We start from the raw sequence: 25045 nt of genomic DNA on the forward strand, positions 1-25045 counted from the left end.
TTGGTCTTCCTTGGTCTCTTGTGCTCTGGGGGCCTCTGGATGTCTGGAGTTTTGATCTCCTCCATACCTGCTTCATGCCCTGGAGGACGGGGCTGTGGCCCCCCCACACCCTCTAGCAGATCATTACATGAAGGAACCTTTTAAAAAAACAAGCGCGTCCATGCTCACAGGTGTACACACGGGTGATCACACCCACAAACTACACCCTTTTTGGCTCCTACCTCAAAGCACACTGTGTGCTGTTGATCTTATGTGCTGCACAATAATGTTTAACATTTAGTATTTACTGTCATATTCCCATATATCATTGTGATGTTGTTTATTCTGTTACTCTTGTTCTCTTCTGCTTGTTCTCTTTTTTCTTTCTCAGCAGGTGATCCAGGTGATCGATAGATGGATTTTTTTCTCTCTGCCCGTTCTGTTGGTTTTTGTCTTTTGCCCTTCTCCCCCGTCCCTCTTCTCAGCTGTTTCTCTTTCCCTCTTTCTTTCTCCCCTTCTTTCCCCCAGTCAAGTCTGTCCCGTATTCAGTAAGTGAAAATAAAATAAACAATAAAAGGTGAATCAAATGGACCATTACGGCAAGGCTGGGATGGTCAGTTTGGTAAAGTAAATCCGTTGGGCATCTTTCTTTGCCTTTAGACAACAATTCTGATGCAAAAGAGCCAAACGGGACAGGCAAAAAAAAAAAAAAAAGAATTACTGTACCATGAAATCATTAAGGGTAGTAAAGGCAGCCCTGAAGAAATGAGGTTAGCAGGGATGGAAACAAGCGCTGGGAAGAAATGATCAGGTCTGTCGGCATTCCAAGAAACTGGCTCTAGATTGTGTAATTATGTGAGACTGCAAACTTGTGTTATGGGAGGATTGTGCGTGTGAGCACTACGCAGTATAAAAGAATACTAATGCAAGAATATTCATTTTACACTGACTTTAATTCATGGGAAATTTGCCAATAAATATAGAGACAAAAAATAAAATACAAAAAAATGTCAACAATTTCACAAAATGGAACAAGCCATTCACAAATGCCAACACTTAGCCTTCTATCTGGGTCTATCCTGGGAAATGTTTTTTCTGCTACCGAGGTCTACTGCAGAATGTGGACTCTAATCAGAAATGCAGTGTACTATAAAACACTTGAGAATGTGCAGTTTAGATTCTGATTAAGCTACACACCAGAGAGAATATTTGGCCGTATGTAACAGGATGCTCAGGAAGACATCACTCTGGGAAAAGAAATTTACAGGCACGTTCTGACTACAAGCTAGCTCAGATTTTTCATTTGTCTAAGAAAGTGGCACGAGGATCCTAAACTGCAGGTTTCAATGCTTCAGCTCAGGTAACAGCTGTTGGTTGACTACTTCTTTGCTTCCATCCATGGTCTTTCTTCCTGCTGGAGCAGAAGAATCGGGAGGTCTGGATGATAAATCAGATGAAGGCGTTGGGCTGGTTAGCCTCTGGATTCTAGAGATCTGTGGAAAGTGAAAGAATGCATTAACCTACATGGTGATATATGACCACAGCTACACAGTCTATCAGCCAGACCCTATTTGTTATTCAGGTTTATCTAAGCAGCTATGTTGTTGTCACAGGGTAGATCCAGGACATGTTGGAGATATTCCGGTGTGTGGGGATCAGGGATTCTGGGCATTTCTGCTTAGACTGCTGCCCCTGAAATGGAGGGATGGATCAATTTGTGCCACCTATAGTATCTTCGTCATACACCAACTGCTTACTTGATACATATGTAATTCTTTGACATGTTGCATGAGAAAAATAAGGAAAAAAGCATCCAGTAACCGATCCTTTAAGCTCCATTTGTACTTGGTATCTGGACATTCGTGTTTCAGATGGACATCGTATTTGACTATGAGCAAGCGCTGGTGACAGTAGGAACAGGAACATTTCCATTCCAACAACAAACATCCGCAGAAATGGGCTCAAGGAGGGGTAGCCATCTACTGCCACCAGTTCTCTATCACAGACTATCTCACCACTCCGTTTCCCATATGTACGGGGAATGATCCCCCTTTGTCAGGGCGTGTCGATATGACCTTAAGACTCTCCACAGCTATGGTAAATGGCCTGTATTTGTATAGCACTTTTACTAGTCCCCCCTAGGGATCCCAAAGCGCTTTACACACCCAGTCATCCACCCATTCACACACTGGCGGAGGCAGCTACAGTTGTAGCCACAGCTGCCCTGGGGCAGACTGACAGAAGCGAGGCTGCCACATTGCACCATCGGCCCTTCTGGCCATCACCAGTAGGCGGTAGGTGAAGTGTCTTGGGGACACAATGACCGAGACTAGAAGAGAGATCTGTGTGTGGCATGAAGAACGAGGAGGGCAGCTGGACCGCTGCCACAACAACAGTCTGGAAATAAAGACAATTTACAGTGCTGTGCGTGGGTTCTTTATTCTGTCACAACAGCTTTGAAGTTATTTTATTCCTCCCAGATTGTGTTATCTTTGGTAGTTTTCTAGGACATTTCCTGTCAGGATCCTGGAGCTCCTGACCCAGTGTTGTGAGTTTCTTGTGTCTCAGGGTTTTTGTGTTATGTTGCATGTTCTAAGTTGTCTTTGTTGCCTCAGTTTGTTCTATAGTCTAGTATCTTAGTTTGGGTTTCTTGTATTCTGGTTAGTTTTCTGAGTGTTTAGTAGCCGCCCTCTGTGCCTCTTTTATGTTGGTCTCTGTGTTTCTTAGTTGCTCTGTCTCCCCTAGTCAGTCTGCGTCTGTGTTACATTTCCTGTTTTACTTTGAAGGTCTGTGTCCTACGTGAATGTATTGAGTTTCGCTTCCCTTTCGTCTGGTTATGTCTGATTTCTCCCAGCTGTGCTCCCCTCCTGTGTCTCATTCCCCTCGTTATTTCCCAGTGTATTTAAGTCCTGTGTTTCTCTGAGTCAGTGTCGCGTCGTCCCTCATTGCTGTGTTACTCGCTCCCTGTGTTTTCTTGAACTTAAAGTTCCCAGTGTGGCTTTGTTTTGTATGCATCTTCCTTGCCAGCCAATAAAGCTGTGATTTTGAGTTCATCCCTCGAGTCTGAGAGCCTGCATTTTGGGTCCAACTCCTGCCTGCCACACAGCGCTTGTTGACATTTCCACTACATAAATGGGAGGAAATTATTTGGTTTTGTTGAAAGGGAGGATGTTGGAAAGGCCTGACTTGCCCAAACATATAGTGTGGGTGTGCTGGAAATGTCTCAGTCTGCAAGATCTTTGGCAGAAGTTCAACAGAGGGGTAGTGGGGAGGAGGTTGGGGGCATTGGCTGGACCATTCTGCACTAGAGCCCTGTGCAGGACGATTTTTTCAATCTGGCTGCCAGTGGCGGCTCATTTAAACCTATTATTATTAACTCGTGCTTTTTCCATCCAGATCACAAATGCATGCAGCAGTCTGTACTTTGAAAGCTTTCATCCTGCCAGTGTAAAACACACAGGTAGATGTCACTGAACAGCAGCGATGTGAAACTATGAAATACAAGAACTTTGCCACACTTCTCACAAGTCCAGCTCTTTACCTTCTTGGTTCTTAACGATGTTAAAACTTTTCCACTGGTTCACTCCAGCCTTAATTTTGTTACTAACATCAGTTGTACCCTCCATCCTGCTAGCATTCTTGGGACCCCCTGTCAATTTTTAGCCACCTGCCTCAGCATCAGCAACCAACCTGCTCCTGCAAGATTTGTAGCCCTTTTTCATTAGTACCTACTCAGGTCGGCTTGATGTTTTTAGGGTTTTCCACTAGGTCACAGCACATGTTACCAGGTACTTTTTTAGTACCTACTCTGCTGGGTTCCAAGCAATCCAAGGCAATCCGAAAATGTGACATCAAAAGACTGCATGGTTCCCAAGTCTGACAAAAAGCTGAGTCCAGTCCAAGTCCACATGAAGGAAACGGCTTGCCTTTCCGAGTGTTAGGTAGCTTAATCATTTCTAAAAGAAAATAAAGTGTTTGTGTTATTTTAGCCAACATGTAATTGGTGCAGATGGGTTGTATGTGCGCTAAGTCACTGCTGACCTGCTCCCAGGCAGACACATGAAACCTCTGACAGGCTTAGTTGACCCACTCCCATCTCCCCATGCCCACATTCTTCCACTTCTAGCCAAACATTACTGGTATGTCTCCTGCCTGCCCAGTTCCACAAGCTGCGCAGATGTAAACAACCCTCAGAGAAGTGGGATCAATGAGTTGGGAGAAGTCATGGGGTTGTTGCCATGTCTCAGTTAAGCTGGGAAAGTCTAACTTACGGTTGGTGAGGAGATGCTGGATTAGATGGTTGTTGCTCATAAGTGTCTGAATGTTTAATAGATTAACAAAGACAGTGGTGTTATCACATGTGGCAGACCGATTGGATAACACACTGAGGTCATTACCCTGACTGGTATTGCATTTTGCAAAACAATGTGGGACTCTGTAGTTTTCTCTGGTCCCCTCCCCAATCAGACCAGGAGTGACATGTTTAGCCGCATGTTCTCCTTAAATTGCTGGCTGTCTGAGTGGTGTCCCAGAAACGATGTGGGCTTCATAGATAATTGGCAAACCTTCTGGAGGAAACCTGGTCTTGTTAGGAGAGACGGCATCCATCCCACTTTGGATGGAGCAGCTCTCATTTCTAGAAATATGGACAAATTTATTAAACCCCCCAAAATATGACTATCCAGAGTTGGGACCAGGAAGCAGAGTTGCAGTCTTACACGCCTCTCTGCAGCTTCTCTCCTCCTGCTACCCCCCCAAAAACCCATCTCCATAGAGACTGTGTCAGCTCCCAAACAGACAAAAAACAAACTAAAAACCAGCAACAAACAACTTAAACATAAACAATTTGCAAAGCCAGAACATCTTACTATTCATCACTGATTGAAGAAAATAAGACCAACCCCAGGTTTCTCTTCAGCTCTGTAGCCAGGCTGACAAACGGTCAGAGCTCTGTTGAGCCAACCATCCCTTTAACGTTAACTAGTAATGACTTCATGAACTTCTTCACAAATAACATTTTTATCATTAGAGAAAAAATTACCAGTAATCATCCCACAGATGTAATATTATCTACAGCTACTCTTAGTACCATTGATGTTAAGTTAGACTCTTTTTCTCTAATTGATCTTTCTGAGTTAACTTCAATAATTACTTCCTCCAAACCATCAACGTGTCTTTTAGACCCCATTCCTACAAAACTGCTCAAAGAAGTCCTGCCATTAATTAATTCTTCAATCTTAAATATGATCAACCTATCTCTAATAATCAGCTATGTACCACAGGCCTTCAAGCTAGCTGTAATTAAACCTTTACTCAAAAAGCATCTCTAGACCCAGCAGTCTTAGCTAATTATAGGCCAATCTCCAACCTTCCTTTCATATCAAACATCCTTGAAAGAGTAGTTGTCAAACAGCTAACAGATCATCTGCAGAGGAATGGCTTATTTGAAGAGTTTCAGTCAGGTTTCAGAGCTCATCATAGGGCTGCTCGATTATGGCAAAAATGATAATCACGATTATTTTCACTGAAATTGAGATCTCGATTATTTGACGATAGAGCAGGGCGATATGGCCAAAAATATTTATCACGATATATATTTGAAAATTTGCGATAACGATATAACTGACGATATAATTGATGCGAGACAAAATACAACTCCACAACATTACTAGCGCAAAAAGACAACCTTCCATTTATTTTCACGTAAACAAGAAGCTGGTTTTTATGTACACTAAAGCTTTATAAAAAATTTATCAGTGCAAATGCAAATTCCTTGCTGAAAGTTTAACCCAAAGGCATTTCCAGTAGAAATTGGCTGACATATCCTGAGCATAACCATGTATAATATCCACTGAAGTTAAAAAGAGGTGCTTTGCAACATTAAACTGCAGTGTGCAGTACGCATTTTTCGGACCATAAGGTGCACAGGATTATAAGGCACATTAAGCGAAACAAAGCAGTCAGATAAATCAAACTTTATTAAACTCATTCTTCTTGCTTCCTCCACTTCTGTACCATTGATTCATTAATGTTGAATTCTCTGGCAGTTGATCTATTCCCATGTTGTTGCAGTATATTAATGACTAACCTCGTATTGTGGATGGATTATCTCAGTTGTTCTCCTGACTGAAGTTTGGTCCGTTTACAGCATCCTGCCATGCGATTGCATTTGTCTCTAACCATGAAGAACCTTCACGTTAACTTTTATAAGTGGAAAAATGTTAGTGTTCGTCCTCCAGCTTCACTGTTATGTTATGCTAACATAGCTGTGTCGCTAGCGATCACGTAGCACATCATTATATACCAGCTAGCCCAACTTCAGTAACCCTACAAACGTCACCACTGTTTAGTTTCCTGTCTTCATTTATGTTGGAAGTGATAGCAGAGCTGTACGTTTGAATTTTTTCAGAAATCTCTCAGTCAGAACATGCGCTATATCATGCTTAGGTAACTAGCGAAACTAGCGAGCTACTTCCGCTAGCTTCCTGCTAACTTCTAACTCCGTTAAATGTAATAACTTTTGTTTTCATGGATGCCTGGAAGTTAAACTTTATAGTTACACCTGGTAAAGCAGCAATGCTGATCGTTTTATTAAAGATGAAATCATTTAGACAGTTTTCAACTCTCAGTGATGCTGCAGTGTTGTTTGACCTGAAGTCAAATATACAGAGTTTGGGACCCAGATTACTCCCAGATTTAAGAGCATCTTAGTCCGACAAATACGACAATAACAACGGCCGCTTGCATGTTCTGCAAAAAAATGTGCTTTGTTGAGTATCTGACGGACAAACACCAAACCAGTTCCACATCATGGAAGTTGCACCATTTTTACAAACCAATTCTGGTTCCTCAACAATCGGCCATGTGCGTATGAAAACAAAGGCACTGCGCATGCGCGTTTTACTCCCATTCTATCGCGATATTTCATTTTCCTATCGTTGCCTAACATTATACCGGTATTACCGTGAACGGTATAATATGGCCCAGCCCTATTTGACGATATTTATTTAACCCTTTAAGACCTACCATAGAACCAAGTCCGCCAGAGCTTATATTATTTTTTTACATGTTGTAGTGCCATTTGTGGGAGCATTTCAAGTTGCTATACAACTGTTATAGCCCATATTTTAATAATATGTATGCATTAAGTCCATAGTAATTACATTAATTGCAAAAAAGTGCAATAAACTACAAAAAAAATTGAAAATCGTTTTTGTTTTTTGTTTTTTTACATATATTTCTACTTGGAGAAATTTATGAGGCTTATCCCTCAAAACTTTAAATACAAAAAAGTTGCAAAAAGTAGTTTACAACAACAGGAAATTTATTTTGAGTGTCTTCATAGTTTTATTTTGGAGATACAGCAATTTTTATACACTGCAGGAAAAACAAAAAAACAATCCTATGATGCAAATTTGCAAAGAAAACAGCATCAAAATAAACTATTTCCAGCAGTGCAATTCGAGTTCTAAGCATCCCAGCAACTATTCAGAAAAGTATAGAGTCAAACATGACTTATAAAAACACCAGTATAGGCTTTTAAGGCCTACAAGTAAAAAACTACATTTTCCGCGAAAATGACGTCACTTCCGGTTTCGGGCAGGAAATGCGATAGTTCGCGTTGACGTCTTTTTCAATGTGGGAAGTGTTAAGAACAGCTGATGGATCGGCAAAGCGTGTTTCTGGAGTATTATGTTTTTGTTCCTGCAAGTGCTTTTTATGCGATTTTTGCAAAGCTTCATGTGGAAGGAAACTGTGACCGAGGACAAGCTGATGGCATAAGATGTAAGTACAACTCCTCCGGTTTCATATGCAAAACAAATATTGCGCTAGCTTACGCGGTTCCGGTTCTACAGGGATTTAAAAATAGTTACACAAAACGGAGCGTGCTGCTCTGACCGTCTTTAAAGGGTTAACAATAACAATGTATTGAATAATGACTTTAAAAAATAATATAAAATAGTGCAAATACTGATAACAGTGCAAATGTTTGCAATATAAGAAATAAATGAGAAATGTAAACATCTATGTTTAGTGAACTTTGCAGTGTTGCTCTGTGGTGCAGCTACGACACCGTAGCAAAGTTTACACACTGTGTCTACTTGATCCACGTCTGACTGAACCCATAATGTTTCCACACCACTGAAGTTTTTTTACCTCTTTTCAACCAACGGCAGTCACTCTCCTCTCCAAATAACTTCTGCTTAGCTTTCCGAGCTTCCCTCGGGTCCTCTTAATTGTTGTGACGTGTGTTGGAAATGGAGAGCGGAACGCTTGATTTACCACACGGAGCAGCGCGAGAGTAAAGCATGAGGGAGGGGCTAATAATCAGCTCAGTCATTTTTAATGATCGTTGAAAGCCCAGATCGTAATCGTGATTAAAATTCGATTAATTGAGCAGCCCTAGCTCATCACAGCACAGAAACAGCTTTAGTGAAGGTTACAAATGATCTTCTTATGGCCTCTGACAGTGGACTCATCTCTGTGCTTGTCCTGCTAGACCTCAGTGCAGCGTTCGATACTGTCGACCATAATATCCTATTAGAGCAATTAGAACATGCTGTAGGTATTACAGGTACTGTGCTGCAGTGGTTTGTATCATATCTATCTAATAGACTCCAGTTTGTGCATGTAAATGGAGAGTCCTCTTCACACACTGAGATTAATTATGGAGTTCCACAGGGTTCAGTGCTAGGACCAATTCTGTTTACATTATACATGCTTCCCTTAGGCAGCATCATTAGAAGACATAGCATACATTTACACTGCTATGCAGATGACACCCAGCTCTATCTGTCCATGAAGCCAGATAACACACACCAATGAGTTAAACTGCAGGAATGTCTTAAAGACATAAAGACCTGGATGGCCGTTAACTTTCTGCTTCTTAATTCAGATAAAACTGAGGTTATTGTACTCGGCCCTGAAAATCTTAGAAATATGGTATCTAAGCAGATTCTTACTCTGGATGGCATTACCTTGGCCTCCAGTAACACTGTGAGGAACCTTGGAGTCATTTTTGACCAGGACATGTCCTTCAACGCACATATTAAACAAATATGTAAGACTGCTTTCTTCCATTTGTGCAACATCTCTAAAGTTAGAAATATCCTGTCTCAGAGTGACGCTGAAAAACTAGTTCATGCATTTATTACTTCCAGGCTGGACGACTGTAATTCATTATTATCAGGAAGTCCTAAAAACTCGCTGAAAAGCCTTCAGCTGATCCAAAATGCTGCAGCAAGAGTCCTGACAGGGACTAGAAAGAGAGAGCAGATTTCTCCTGTTCTGGCTTCCTGTTAAATCCAGAATTCAAAATCCTGCTCCTCACATACAAGGTCTTAAATAATCAGGCCCATCTTATCTTAATGACCTTGTAGTACCATATCACCCTATTAGAGCACTTCGCTCTCGCTCTGCAGGCCTACTTGGATTCCCATGATGCACTGGGTGTTTCTTCTTCACTCACTATGTATTAATAGACCTCTCTGCATTGAATCATATCTGTTATTAACCTCTGTCTCTCTTCCATAGCATGTCTTTATCCTGTCTTCCTTCTCTCACCCCAACCAATCACAGCAGATGGCCCCGCCCCTCCCTGAGCCTGGTTCTGCCGGAGGTTTCTTCCTGTTAAAAGGGAGTTTTTCCTTCCCACTGTCGCCAAAGTGCTGCTCATAGGGGGTCATATGATTGTTGGGTTTTTTGCTGTATTATTGTCTTCATGTTATTGTGATTTGTCGCTGTTTAAATAAAAGTCCACTGAATTAAATTCAATCTCATATGCATCTAATTTTAAACATTTGAGATGTATTTTATGTTCTGTGAATAAAATCTAAGAGTTTATTAGATGCGCAAATTATCTCTTTTATTTACACTGGTGGTGTATTGTGTAAACACAGAAAAACTGCCCACTGTCCTTGACAATGGTCAGCTGACTAGTTGCCACACTCAGGATAACAGCAGTGTGTATCCAAACATATGATTATATGTATGGGTGCACACCACATACAAACATGCTGACTGCAGACTAACGAGTAGCTGGTGTGCTGCTGTCGTCTCCGGGCGCTCCTTATCTTCTCAAAGCGAGCCTCCATTTCCTCCAGCACCTTCGGGGTGTAGCGGACCACCAACTTGACTGATCCCTGTGCAGCCTTCAGCAGCTCAACAGCCTTTTCATGGTGCTCACCTTCAACACTCTGCATGAAGACCAACACAAAGCAAAAGTCTGACATGCTACAAGAAGCCGTTTCTTCCGACTACGTTTACTCTTTACCCATAAAGTGAACGTCTGATGACCTCCCCTCTACCCTTAAGTGGTTTGACAGCGACTGGAATAGGTTGTGGGTTTTTCCGAGGGTTGCCCTGGTAAGCTGTACACACAGAGATCACCCTCATTAACTTCTGATGCACACCCACTCATTTTGTTCTGGAAGGGGACAGAAGCTGCTCCGTTCAGAAGAGAGAAACAAGAATGACTTCTTATCAACACTTTCCAGGAGTGAAAGGACAGTGCTAACCTGTTTCAGCTATGACGATGCACTGACATGCACTTCTACAGTATTCCTTCATTTTAGAGAGATGGATACACTCTCATGTTTTCACATCTCTTGTCACGTATGGCTAGAGTACCTCTCCAACCTCCCAGTGATGTGGGCAGGCAGCCAGTTCTACCTCTCAGGGTGCCAGTAACCTGTTCTTATGGTTACATCTGAGTCATATTAAAGTGACTGATGGAGGATCTTTAACACCTTCACTATCAATGTTGGATAAGGTGAGTGAACGAGATAGAGATTATAGGTTAAGAGCAGTCTTTTAAGTTGCTCCACTGCATTTAGGAATAATTTAAAGCTGTTGCACAGATCCTCTACATCAGGGGTGCTCAATACGTCGATCGCGATCGACCAGTCGATCGCAAAGGTAATATTGGTAGATCGCATGGCATTAAAAAAAATAGATGCCAGCCTATCATCCATCCCGTCACTTGATTGATACAGGGAAGCCAGTCAGATGACAGCAGATTTTTTCTGACGCTTAGGTCGCTGCGCATGCGCAAACAGCGGCGCGAAGCGTAGTAAAACTGACAAGCTAGTCAGCGAGTTAACTCCAATTTTTAGCTCTCGGTTTTTTCTCTTAAACCTGGCCGTCAGCAGCTACTGTCCGGACTATGCATCCCTGGCTGATTCAATTCAGTGCAAGTCATCAGAGTAAACTCAGGTAATGACAAAAAATTTACATAGTTAATTGTGTTGTGAAATATTGGATATTGCGGTTATGCATGTATATACATTGTAGATATAAAGAATCCTCAATATATTTATAAATAAGTATATGTTTTGGATTTTTGTAGTGGGTAGATCATTTTGACTTGGTCATTTTATAAGTAGCTCACATGCGGAAAAAGTGTGAGCACCCCTGCTCTACATCTTTCTCAGCATGTCAGCATAACAAACACTGCACCATCCACACCTTTAGGAACTCAGGGTGAACCTCATCCACCCCAGAGGCCCAGCCACCACGGAGGTGTTTAACCACCTCAGTGATGGACGAGTCGTCTCTCCTGTCCCCAGCCTTTGCTTCTACAGGAGACGCATCAGTGGGCTTAAGGAGGTCCTCAGAGTATTGAGTCTGTCGTCCCATTGTCCCAGTGGGAACAACAGTGAGATCTGGAGGGACCTGACAGGAGGAATGGCCCCCGAACCCCACCCAACACACTTTGCACCTGACCCCTGCAACACCTTATCCAGGCCAACAGGTAGGCTAAACGAATCAATTAGTATCAAACAGTATCAATTATTTATATCAATTATAATATACTGATGCTGTATATTTATGTAGATGTTCTACTGAACATACATAAAGTACAAAATGAACTAGAAATGATAATAAATGTGACTGTTGATGCGCCTGACCTAAAAACAAAGTGTAAATGTGCCGTATATGAAGAAATGTTCTTGTGTTATTTTTGGATTTACAAATTCTACAGACAATGGTTTTAAATGGGGTCTTGAAACTGGATAAATACTTGTAGTTAACACTTTTAAAATAATTCCAGGATTCAGTGACTGCTTCTGGTCTTCACGCTGTGTGCACCTCTCCTCAGCAGGTTGTAAGTGGGCTTCTGTGATCCTCTTACCACACCATTGACAGAAAGTAGCTGGTCTCCTCTCTTCAGCCCACCTTGGCGGTCAGCCACTCCTCCAGGGATGACTCTTGAGATATAGATGGGAGAGTTTTGCTCTTTTCCACCCATGATGTTAAAGCCCAGTCCCTCTTCTGTCTTGGGCAGTTCTACCACCCTTGGGTGGGCGTGCCCCTCACTGGCTGCAAAGGCTGCCACTGTGGCCTAATCAGAGAGGAAACCACATGATGAGCAAAACAACAAGTTCTATTTCACATCACATCTCCAGTTACCTCTATTTGTTACACAAAACAGAGGATCTGACAGTACACAGGTGGGAGGACAAACATATGCTGCATTCAAAGGATGCAATACAAAACAAGCTATTTTCCCACAGTGGTAGTGTTAAATGTGGGCCTGTTTATAGACAATCTGAGTAACTCATAAAGTCCACAGCATGTCTTTATCCTGTCTTCCTTCTCTCACCCCAACCAATCACAGCAGATGGCCCCGCCCCTCCCTGAGCCTGGTTCTGCTGGAGGTTTCTTCCTGTTAAAAGGGAGTTTTTCCTTCCCACTGTCACCAAAGTGCTTGCTCATAGGGGGTCATATGATTGTTGGGTTTTTCTCTGTATCTATAGGGTCGACCTTACAGTATAAAGCACCTTGAGGCAACTATTTTTGTGATTTGGCTCTATAGACATAAAACCGAATAGAACTGAATTATATACATAATTTTAATAAAAATGCATAAATAGTAGGGCTGCACGATTAATCGTTAGAAAATCGCGATCTCAATTCATACTTATGTGCGATCTCATTTCCAAATGACAACGATTTACAAAAAAAAAAGAAGACGACGACGATTGTACCGCATTTTGATCCGGGACGTAATCTGCACGGAAACAAGCGCTCACTCTTCCTGCTCAACAAATGACAAGGACGGAGCCTTATACCACGTGATACAGAAGCTGGCTGCTAAAATTGACTGTGTGCACGTTAGCATGTGCTACTTCCGGTGCAGAAACTCCTGTGGGGAGCTTTGTTTCCGGTGTCCTATTCACGCCTTGTTTACGGTCCAAAACAAGTTAAGCAAATGAATGAATCAAGCAGCGATTTACATTTCTATAGATGTCTCGGGCATTTACCCAATATATCTGTAAATGATGTTTGTGTAAAGTTGGTCAGAAGGTTCCTTTGTGAGTGCGCATGCGCCATTAGCGTGCTGCCTGCTGTAACCCCTAATTTCCCTCGGGATGAATAAAGTATTCTGATTCTGATTCTGATTCTGATGTTCATCGACTTGTCGATATTTTTCCCCCGCGCCTCAGAGCAAAAGAGAAAATGGATTCAAATGTTATATTTCTCAGCTGTCCCTCGTTTATCGCGGGTGTTATGTTCTAAAAATAACCAGCGAGAGGTGAAATCAAGGAGCCAATTTTATTTTTTGACAGTGCAAAACGTTTCGTGGACATCGTGGACATACAGTACTACACTTCAGAGTCACACTGCCAGCGATCGATGCAGCGATTCTGTACTGTACAGGAGAGACGTCACGGAGATCGTCTGCAGCGATCAGGACACAATGTGACGTAAAAAAACGTGCAAACTTGCACTAAAAAAATCTGTGAAACAGCGAGGTGAAAGGTGAACGTTATAGCGAGGGACCGCTGTAATTTTGAAGGTAAGTCACAACATACCCTTCATAAATAATAATGTATAGAAACCGTTACCAGCAATCATTCGTTTTTTGTGTGGCTTTTTTCACGGTTTGTTAACATGCTGTGTAGGTGTGTACTTGACTAGCTGATCTCGACATAACGGGAAACATCTGGTTTGACTATTGTTCACCTGTAGTTTGAATGCTGAACATTTGCCTGTTTAAATCATAAGACCCGTCACTATACAAAGATGTGATTCTGAATGTGGACGATGTGTCGTCTGCTGCAGTGATGCAGTTCTGCTTGTGTTGAGCGATGTAAACAACTGATCGATCTAAACGCTTTAAACGTCAAAATTGATCATTAGATTTTTTATGACACAACAGCGGTGAGTGTTCCCACCTTCTGCTCTTTGTAACTTAACGCCATCTTTCCGTTTTCGAGTTTTGGACATGATTTTGGAGGATATCTTCACAGTAGCGATTGACCGCAAAGTAAAGCTACCGGAAATGTACAACCCCACATCCGGTCTCAAACCAGGAAGTTAGCATTTTCTCATGCACAGGGTCAATTAGCAGGGAAAAAACAACGGAGAGCACGTCAGGGATGACGAGAAAGTGACTGGAGAAAATCCGTCCCGGTCAACCACCCAAACATCAATAACGGAACCTTATACAGCGCTTCCCTATACCCGTCGAACTCCTGCAGGCACAAAGACATTACGGAGGCTATCACTTATCACCTGACCAAAGATATGGCTCCATCAACACTGTGCAAAACGAGGGATTTAGGAAAATGATCAACACCCTAGACAAACGCTACACAGTGCCAACTATTTTTCTATTGTTGCACTACCTGCTCTATACACGCATCGTCGAGCAACGGTGGAGACGGAATTTCAAGCAGTACATTTTCGGCAACGACAAAATGTGAGACATTTGTTGTTTTTATGTTTATTTATTGTTTTTATGTTCAGTCTCAACTGTTACGAAGTTGATGTGCAGTTAATAAGTGCAATAAATATTTATATTGGAAAAGAAAATCGTGAGAAAATCGTGATCTCAATTCTAAGCCAAAAAATTGTGATTCTCATTTTATGCTAAATCGTGCAGCCCTAATAAATAGATCAAATATACTAAAATAAATAATGAAAAACAAACAGCACAAAAAGGAGCCTATCCGGTTGTTCAGTCTGACGTCACTAGCCGTGTCTGGGCCTAAACTCCGCTGCAGGTCCATATATCAAACGATCACTGTGGCATTACTGAGAGTTGAAAAACTGTCTAAAGTCTTTCATCTTTAATAAAATGATCAGCGTTCTGCTCTACCAGGTGTAACTATTGAGTTTAACATCCAGGCACCCATGAAAACGGAATTTATGACATTTAACAGAGTTAGAAGTTAGCAGGGAGTTAGCTCGCTAGCTTCTATCTAAATACAATATAGCATGTCCTGACTGCAGGGTTTTGGAAATAAATTAAAACGTACAGCTCTGTTATCACTTCCAACATAAATGAAGACAGGAAACTAAACAGCAGTGACGTTTGTAGGGTTACTGAAGTTGGGCTAGCTGGTATATAATGATGTGCTACGTGACTGCTAGCGACACAGCTATGTTAGCATAATATAAACAAGCTAACTTTTTTTCCACTCGATAAAAGTTAACGTGAGTGTTCTCGGTGGTCAGGAACAAATGTAATCGCGTGGCAGGATGCTGTAAAAGGACCAAACTTCAGCCAGGAGAACAACTGAGATAATCCATCCACAATACGAGGTTAGTCATTCATATACTGCTGCATGGGCTGGGCTGTAGTTACATCGTAAGGTTTTAAAAACTGAGCTTAAATAAATGATTAGCGGTAATAAAAGCCGAGGGAGGTCAACAGTGATCACTGACTGTTTTAGGAGCTTTTTGAGATCAAATAGAAGAAAATACAAAACATTAAACATGTTAACAACACAAAAGCCATATTAAACGCAGACTACTTTAGACCCGGAAGTAGGATTCGTCACGTCATCACTTAACAATCGGATAGAGAGCATGTGTGGTAGAAATGCAAATATGTTTCTAACAATAGTAAATTCTGATTGCAAAAGCTGCCAGAAAAGAGGAAAGGAAAGGGAAACAAAGGAAGAAAAAACCCAGACAGAGAGAGTAAGGACACAAAACATGAAGTTGCTCAGCATTTCAAACTGCTGAAAGTAGACGTCAGGAAGAGCACACTGTGGAGCCGGCTAACCAGCCGAGCATTCGTCCTCACATGGCACCGTGACAGGCTTTTAGAGGTCAAAGGCTTAAGGAGACAAAGATATCCGTCAGAGGCAAACTCTGGAAGGATGTCAGGTGGTATTCTTCAGTGCAAATTCATGTATTAAACGCTGCATTCATCTGTAGCATTTCAAGATTCCCTTCAACTATGCATCCTACTGTTTCAGTGGGAGATGCACGATCACTACATCTTCACTTGTTTTGAGCAAAAACAAATTCCACACTCTGCCACTCTGGTGCAAACCTTTCATTTATGGGGTGGCTGTGGCTCAGGCGGTGGAGCAGATCAGCCACTGACTGGAAGGTTGCTGGTTCGATCCCTGGCTTCCCCTAGTCTACATGCCAAATATCCTTGGGCAAGATACTAACCCCAAGTTGCTCACCAATGCATCCATCGGAGTGTGGATGTAGATTAGTTTGCACTTAAGTATAGAAGGAAGTGCTTGTGTGACTGGGTGAATGAGGCCTGTTGTATAGCTGTGAGTAGAAAAGCGCTGTATAAGAATCAGTCCATTTATGACAGAGGTCACCATATTCCAGCACTGCAGGAGTGCTGCACTGTTAATCCCATTTAACTGTACTACTTTTGTTAAAACATATTTATCAGTTTAACAAATGCATACTGCACTGTTCTCAGTATCTCAGTGTCTGCTCAGTACAGTTAAATATTCCAATGTGTAGTCAGATTTTTCCCACTTTGACTAAAGATGCCACTACAGTGTGTGTAGTGGCATTAGCAGAGCGTCGTAGTCTAAGAACTACAACACTGCTGTGGTTTGCAATCACAAACAGCCCAAATCTCTAACATAAAGCTGCTTTGTCATTTGTAATACCTTGGCTGTTGCCTGTGCTCGCACCTCTGGTCCTCCAACAATGTCTAGAGTGTCATAGAGCTGCTCATAAACCTAAGGACAACAAAGCAGAACAAAGGTGGCTCAGACTGGAGTGTAATGGGGATGTAGCATCACACAGTGCAGTAGATACACAGACAATGGATAACACTGCAAACATCCATGATAAATTCTATTATTAGCTAAATATAAGAAACTGCACCATGTGCTTTCAGTCAGTCTTTGATAACAGCTTCAAGGCTCACACTTATTTACTTTCTGTTATCTTCTTTACTATTTAGTTATTCATTAAGTCATTAGTTGTTACAGTCATTAGTTATCTAACTTAACTTTTTAAATGCAAGTGTTGCCAAGAACGCCAGCGTGGTGGCTGGTTGCTCGTTCAGCATCAGATTTTAGTAAATGGCCTCAAACTTAAAGTGTAGTTTTCACTGATTGGAGGCTAAATATGTGGCTGCAGCTCAGGAGGCAGAGCAGCTCATGTACTAATCTCTACTGAAGGCTGTACGGCCAGTGTGCTGAGGCCCAGGTCAGAGTCCAATCCACGGTCTTTACTGCGTATCGTCCATCTCCACTGCGCCACCATTCAATAAAGACAAAAATGTCCAAAAAGAAAGGAAGAAAGTGCACATGTTCTCACATGGGTCATTTAAAAAAGTCTGAGATGATTAAATGAAAAGAGTTGCTTTTAAACAGACTGCGAGGACGTGACAATGCTCACTTTATGCACCGGACATTAGGAAAACGATTATTAAACATTCTTTTAAAAGGGCCGTGGCACTTTACCTCTCTGATGGCAGCGCAGAATTTGCTCTGTAGGACTCTCTGCAGGGCCTGCAGTTTGGGAGGAGGCAGCTCACCAGTCCGCTGCAGCCGGTCCAGCAGCTCGATCACCCTGCATACATCTAACCCACAACACACACAAGCCAGGATTAACAACACAGCAACACAACACTGTCTGTGGACACTACAGACCCTCCCACAGTCACAGGATGCATTTCCATGAGGTGAGTGGGAACATTTCTCCAAGTGGTGAAGACGGCCGCATGAAGGCATCTACTGCCTTTCTATCCATCCCCAAAGGTTCTCAGTTGGATTTGGATCAGGGGAACACACAGGATGGTCCAACAGGGTGATGTTATTGTCCTAGAAGAAGTCTCTTGTCCTGCAGCATTGTGTACTGTAGCATTGTCCTGTTGATAAACCCAGTGGTTACCACACAGACGAGGGCCCTCAGTCATGAGGGACGCTCTCTGCAACATCTGGACACAGCCAGCAGCTGTTTGACGCCCCTGCACCTCCTGAAGCTCCACTGAAGGAAAAAGCACCCCAGGCCATGATGGCGGGAGACTACCTGACAGAAAAGGACAATGAATCCACATTCGGCCTTTTAAGTACACAAACTAGTGTACGGGGAAAAGAATTACAAATCACTACACTTTCTTTTGAGCGCTCCAGTAGCTACATGCTGCTGCTGCTCTGAGTTTTACTGCTCTTTGTGGACTTACACGACCGAACTGAACAAGACGTACGCAGATGTTTGACAGTACACTGCTCATGCTGTTTTTATACTAGATGATATAAAGTTAGCATGAAGGTGGAATGAATCTCACCATCATCAGCTTAACTAATCCCTGCTACACTTGATGTAACCTAACTCTGACCATAAGCACCACAGGTACTGTGCACCCGTCACACGCTGTTCTTTAGTGTAGAGCCATCACAGTACAGCAAGCTAACCTGTTCATCCTGCAAGCAACACTTAAATAACAGCCTATTTTGCTTCTCAGCAGATTTCTCCATATGAACAGACACATCACATGTATAAACCTAATTTAAAAACACAAGGACTCACATGTAAGCTTTACATTTCCCATTTATCAAATACCAATTCAATTTTATTTATGCAGTACCAAATCACAACAGCAGGGGACGGGGCCTGATTATTTAAGACCTTGTATGTGAGGAGCAGGATTTTGAATTCTGGATTTAACAGGAAGCCAAAACAGGAGAAATCTGCTCTCTCTTTCTAGTCCCTGTCAGGACTCTTGCTGCAGCATTTTGGATTAGCTGAAGGCTTTTCAGGGAGTTTTTTGGACTTCCTGATAATAATGAATTACAGTCGTCCAGCCTGGAAGTAATAAATGCATGAACTAGTTTTTCAGCGTCACTCTGAGATTACTTATTTACTTATTACTTTTTAAAAACATGATACCTAATCTGAATACGTAATAAAGCGACAGACCTTTCAGCCCAACTCTATTTTTCTGCATAATCATCATATCAAATTGAATCAAATGGAAAAGTCTCTTTTTAAAAATTGTTTTATTAGTTTTAATCTTTTAACTTCATGCACATTGCATCAAGCAAAAATTTAATTATATGTTACAGTCTTTCACATGAAGAAATTTACCATTTAAACTAGAGCTGGGCGATATGAGATTTTTTCATATCACGATATGTTTTTTTCATTTCAGGCGATAACGATATCTATCACGATATAAGCCAAATAACTATATTTGTAAGATTTAAATGTGCCGTTGCTCACAAGTAAAATGTGAAATAATCAGCAGCTTGTTTTTATTTAAATATTTATTTCCCATAATAAGTTCAACAGGGTAGATGTACTTAAGGAACATGAGACTTTTTCAGATAAATAAAGGCAAATATTGCAAACTACACAAAAGGCAGCCGCTAAAGCGTTTAAGTTTCAAAATAGAACAAACGAAACAGACTAAACTGTCAATTCCACTTAGAAACAAAATATTAATTCTAAAAATAAATCTTAGTTTGTTTTACAGAAGAACAGACAAAACTGACTAACTTTTGTCAATATCAAATAAACTGAGAACTAAAAGGAAATTCTCAATCTCTCCTTGTTGTATAGCTGAGCTTTTCAAACAGTTTTAACAGTTACTTTAGTCTGACAAAAGCCGAATGACGAATTAGCGCTTCCAGTCAGAGACTGAGGCTACGTCCACATGTACACGGGTATTTTTGAAAACGGAGATTTTCCGTTTTCGTTTTAAAAAATAATCCCGTCCACACATAAAGGCAGAAATGAAGGAAAACGCTGCTATGAACATGCCAAAGCAGCAGGTGGCGCTAGATTCCTAACCGTGCAGAAATGTTGGCCAATCAGAAGTCTAGAAGCCTCGGTGGGAAAAAGTAAACAAAGCTGGGGCATAGAAGCAGAACAGTCGTATGTGTGGAGGGACAGTAACTGTGTGTATATGTAAGCATTTAAACACTGCAGAGAGTAGAATTAACAGTATTGTAGAAATTCATTTCACCGAAACAATAACGTGGCGCACAGTGTGACGCATGCACCAGTTTATTGTATTTCCAGACTTGCTTTCGGCACAATTTACAGTGCACGCTACTCTGTTTTTTGTCAGACTTGAAATAGCCGAAATACCTTCACACTACGGAACTTCTATGGCTCTTCCGTTCGACAATCTCTCCGGCGTTGCAACCATCATCTGTTTTCTCTTCGGTCACGCTCGGTTGATTTTTCTAGTCGGCACACTCATTTCCTCCATTACCCGCTGGCTGCTTCCCAAACAAACACACGTGCGGCTTGGCACTTGTGCTGTACGTAACAAGTCACGCGACGTGACGCTGCGGCTGTGATTGGTTCGGCTCTGTGCTACTTAATTTGGATTGGCTGACCTTTTTTTTTTTTTTTTTTTTTTAAGAGGACAAGAGCGGCGAGGTCTATCGCGATAGTTTAATTTCTCTATCGAGTAAAAGTTATATCGCGATACATATTGTTATCGTTCTATCGCCCAGCTCTAATTTAAACCTATGTTCTGCATATTCCAGCATATGAAATAAAATAATGTTTTGTGTTTACACTCTTTCAAATAGATGCAAGTAAAACTCAGCAAATAAATGAATAAAATCAAAGATTCAGCAGCTCTTAAATCTATTGTCACCTGTTTAGCAGGAGTGGGGCGGATCCCTTAGTAATCTTTTACTTTACTCGTCACTTGAAAAAAGTAATCGGATTACAGTAACGTGTCACTGCCCATCTCTGCTCAGCATAACATGGAAGCGCCTGTCAGGCAACATAGTGGCTAAGATGAACAGACAGAAGGCTCAATACATGAGCAGGCCACAGAGAGGAATCGGCAGGAATACCAGAGGCGCAACGCATCAACCAATGGTAGACGGAGCAGTTTCCAGAGCCCTGGGAGCTTGAGGGTCCTGCACAGCATCTCTGTTGTTCCTAGGACTGCGCTCTTCTGGACAGAGATCCAGAACCTCTCTGCACTGAATCACACTTGTTATTAATCTCTGTCTCTCTTCCACAGCATGTCTTTATCCCGTCTTCCTTCTCTCACCCCAACCGGTCACGGCAGATGGCGCCTCTCCCTGAGTCTGGTTCTGCCAGAGGTTTCTTCCTGTTTCCTTCCTGTTGAAAGGGAGTTTAAAGGGGTGAGATTTCATCACCCCCACCCGAGATTGGGTACTTCGCCCCAAGTGTGATGGAAGAAGGATTGTTGAGTGCACTGATCCTGAAAAATAGGATCATGGTAAAGCTTGAAACCTGGATCTTCTGTAGATGGTTAATCAAGACTACATGAAGTACCCTCAGAAGATCTACTAGACGATGTGAACAGGGTCCAGTAACCATCACAGTGACATATATCAAAGACAGGGTCTCCAGTATAAAGTATTGGACAGCACCAGAACCTGACATGGATCACGCCTGCTGTCTGAAGAAGCTGACTGCACTCCATGAGCGTCTGGCAGCACAGATGAACCAGAGAGAAATCCGGAATGGCTAACCAAAGGCCAGACAGTCCTGATCCTCAAGGACCCCCAGGAGGGACCGGTCCCCTCCAACTACCGACCAATAACCTGCCTCAGCACCACGTGGAAGCTCCTGTCAGGCGTCATAGTGGCTAAGATGAACAGCAGCTACTGGTAGATCGAGCAGTTAGCTGAGACTACAAGACCAGTCTGACCAACCTGTGCACTGCCTGGATTGATTACAAAGAGACCTATGACTCGATGCCCCACACCTGGATCCTGGAATGCCTAGAAGAGCCTTCATCAGGAACTCAATGGGGATGTGACAGACAGCACAGAGGCACTAATCATGGCAGCACAAGAACAAGCTCTGAGCACAAGATCCATAGAGGCTGGGGTCTATCACACCAGGCAAGACCCCAGGTGCAGTCTGTGTAAAGATGCCCCAGAGACAATCCAGCACATAACAGCAGGGTGCAAGATGCTAGCAGGCAAGGCATACATGGAACGCCATAACCAAGTGGCCGGCATAGTGTACAGGAACATCTGTGCCGAGTATAACCTGGAAGTCCCGAGGTCAAAATGGGAGACGCCCCCAAGGGTGGTGGAGAATGACCGAGCTAAGATCCTGTGGGACTTCCAGATACAGACGGACAAAATGGTGGTGGCTAACCAACCGGACATAGTGGTGGTAGACAAACAGAAGCAGACGGCCGTAGTGATCGATGTAGCGGTGCCGAATGACAGCAATATCAGGAAGAAGGAACACGAGAAGCTGGAGAAATACCAAGGGCTCAGAGAAGAGCTCGAGAGGATGTGGAGGGTGAAGGTAACGGTGGTCCCCGTGGTAATCGGAGCACTAGGTGCGGTGACTCCCAAGCTAGGCGAGTGGCTCCAGCAGATCCCGGGAATAACATCGGAGATCTCTGTCCAGAAGAGCGCAGTCCTGGGAACAGCTAAGATACTGCGCAGGACCCTCAAGCTCCCAGGCCTCTGGTAGAGGACCCGAGCTTGAAGGATAAACCGCCCACAGGGGCGAGAGGGGGATTAAAGAAAAAAAAATTGCTGGAGCCACTCACCTAGTGCTCCGATGAGGGGTTTATGTATATGTACGTGTGTGTATATATATATATATATATATATATATATGTATATATATATATATATATATATATATATATATATATATATATATATATATATATGGTTTTAATAGTAGGGTGATCATTGGCAGTCTTCACAGAAGAAGTAGTTCTGAAAGAAATCATAAATTCTTTGACCATTCTTATAAATAAGGGGGAAAGAGGTCTGCAAAATGTGTTTATGTTACCTCCTGTCTCTTTCACTAACGAGGCCCTCACCCCGTCAGCTCCAGAATAATAACCACTCAGATAATATTGTAAATATAAAATAAAAAGACTAACATGAGGAGCCTATAGTCTATAGCGCTCCTCTCGGCAAAGCAAATATTTTTGACACAACCAAGTAGTCAGACGATGATTCTACTTCTTAAAACTATTGGACAGGTCAGGTATAAAAACCAAAACAAAACGTTTAGCAGCTTCACTGCACTGTGTTTGCACACGGGACTGAAGAAGATAACAGAGGAATTATACCTTTAATTAAATATTAATTAAGGATCCAAGCACCCATTTCACACCTTGACTCATGTAATGAAGCACATGATAGTGGGTCACCCACTGGGATAGATACCTGGGGCTGTCCACCCAGTCTTAGAACTGACAAAGCTTCTCAGATGAGACGTCTTCAAGAAACTTAAAGAAGTCCAGTTACATTTTTCCCCAAGCTCCTTAGACTACCGTGACCTGGATGACTGAGAACCTACACAGATATGATGTTAAGCTGCTTTAATGATTCCAAAACCAATTTTGATGAGTATTTGGAATATCTGTCCTGCTGGAACATCCAGTTTTCTTCACTTGAGGTTAAGTTGAAGACGTTACTCCATCCTCTTTGTGTGGATATACCAGTAGCACTTGCAGCAAAACATCCCCAGAGCACGATGTCACCACCATGATCCACAGCATATGTGTATACAGGTATATGTAGCACAGACTGTACAGTATCCCACACACTTTTGATGCTTCATCCATGGCTGTTTGATCAGTTTTACCAGTGTGAACCTGTGTATTATATTGAAAACATGGGCTAATTTATTTATCTTTGACACTACAACAGGTCATCCCACTAAGGAGGGTTGCTTTTGAAGGTGGTGTTGTAATTAAAGAGTTTAAAAAACTGAACGTGTCTGCGAGCAGCGTTCACAGTAACTGAGAGGTAGGCGTGGCACTGGGGACCGAGCCCCCCTAAAGGTTACGTCCTAGTCACCCCTGCTGCGCACATCATCTAAACTGTGTCGTGGTTACATTATTAACTTGTGTCGTTAGGGTCTGTGTGCATTAACAGACGTCGAACACGATCCTCCTCACCGACTGGATCATGCGCTGATGGATACTCAGCATTTTAGGCCCAACCAAGCTCCATACCGCTAAAGACGCAGGAGATGGGGCCGTAAAACCCAAAGAAGCCGACCACAGCAAACAAACGTGTCAGTGTAGGAGCGGAGGCGGGGCCCAGGGACGTGTACATCGGTACCTTTGTATGCATCAGACAAGCCAACGATCATCGTTTCGCCTTTGTTGTGGAATCAGACTGCGAGCACGTCTCCCACACACACTGCATCTGCTAGCTACGTTACCTCTCTCCAGGGTTAGGGTTAGCTACCCTGCTAGCTACGTTACCTCTCTCCAGGCACAGCGGTTCTGTCATGGCCGCCATGTCTGCTTCTTTAGCCGGGTGGTAGTACGAGGACATCATCGCGGACTCGGTGCACACTGATCCAACGAACACCTCGTATGGCCGATTAATGTTGTTCACAGCAGTGCGTGGCCCATCGTTGCCCACAGCCTGCTTAGCATCGTGAGTGGAGCTTCGAGACTACAACCTGACGCAGCAGCTCTCCTCCAGCTGCGGCTTCAGTGCGCGAAGCAGCGATGTCATCTACGCAGGACTCATGTGCTCCACGCACTGACACAACAAAGGACATCCCTCACACACTTGCAGTATCTGCTGTTGTCTGATGGGCGTTTTTAATATTTATCACCCAGCTGAAAGGCTGATAGAGCACTGCTACATGTGCTCTGGATATCCTGTAACTGGCCTTGTTGGTCTGGGGTGACAGGTTTGTAAGAACTGATCGGAGACTACGAAATAAAACATTTGGCACAGACTCATGGACAAAGGATGCAAAGTGAATGGCGTGAAACTTTCTGGCTTTAAGTCACATCTTTATTAAAATGTCCTTGCAAATATTACCAACAGCAGGAGATTAATAAAAAGGAATAAACAGAAGAGCTCATAACTGCCACAACACTACATCTTCAACCTGA

General features: G+C 42.6%; 1 protein-coding gene across 2 annotated transcripts; it reads right to left on the minus strand.

The window, feature by feature from the left end:
* Positions 1-913: 913 nt before the first annotated feature.
* lin7b (lin-7 homolog B (C. elegans)) lies at positions 914-24853 on the minus strand. Of its 2 annotated transcripts, none has more exons than XM_004573117.4 (6): positions 24398-24853; positions 17664-17782; positions 16860-16931; positions 12113-12322; positions 9989-10175; positions 914-1472 (listed from the first exon to the last, which is right to left on the minus strand). In XM_004573117.4, the coding sequence occupies exons 1-6, from the start codon at positions 24471-24473 to the stop codon at positions 1465-1467; spliced, it is 672 nt and encodes a 223-aa protein (XP_004573174.2). In that variant the 5' UTR covers positions 24474-24853; the 3' UTR covers positions 914-1464. The 2 variants fall into 2 exon arrangements, with proteins under 2 accessions (XP_004573174.2, XP_004573175.1); XM_004573118.4 differs by having other exon boundaries at positions 10012-10175; positions 24398-24817.
* Positions 24854-25045: the final 192 nt, after the last annotated feature.

The sequence above is a fragment of the Maylandia zebra genome, linkage group LG4, assembly GCF_041146795.1.
Source record: "Maylandia zebra isolate NMK-2024a linkage group LG4, Mzebra_GT3a, whole genome shotgun sequence".
Lineage (NCBI taxonomy): Eukaryota > Metazoa > Chordata > Actinopteri > Cichliformes > Cichlidae > Maylandia > Maylandia zebra.

What these genes read in the sequence shown, in the direction of transcription:
- lin7b (XM_004573117.4), bottom strand. Translation starts at nt 24,473, where the DNA reads ATGATGTCCTCGTACTACCACCCGGCTAAAGAAGCAGACATGGCGGCC. An exon ending in GAGCACAGGCAACAGCCAAG is followed by an intron (nt 12,323 to 16,859) that starts GTATTACAAATG and finishes CTCTCTGATTAG; the next exon opens with GCCACAGTGGCAGCCTTTGC. An exon ending in TACTTTCTGTCAATGGTGTG is followed by an intron (nt 10,176 to 12,112) that starts GTAAGAGGATCA and finishes GTCTTCATGCAG; the next exon opens with AGTGTTGAAGGTGAGCACCA.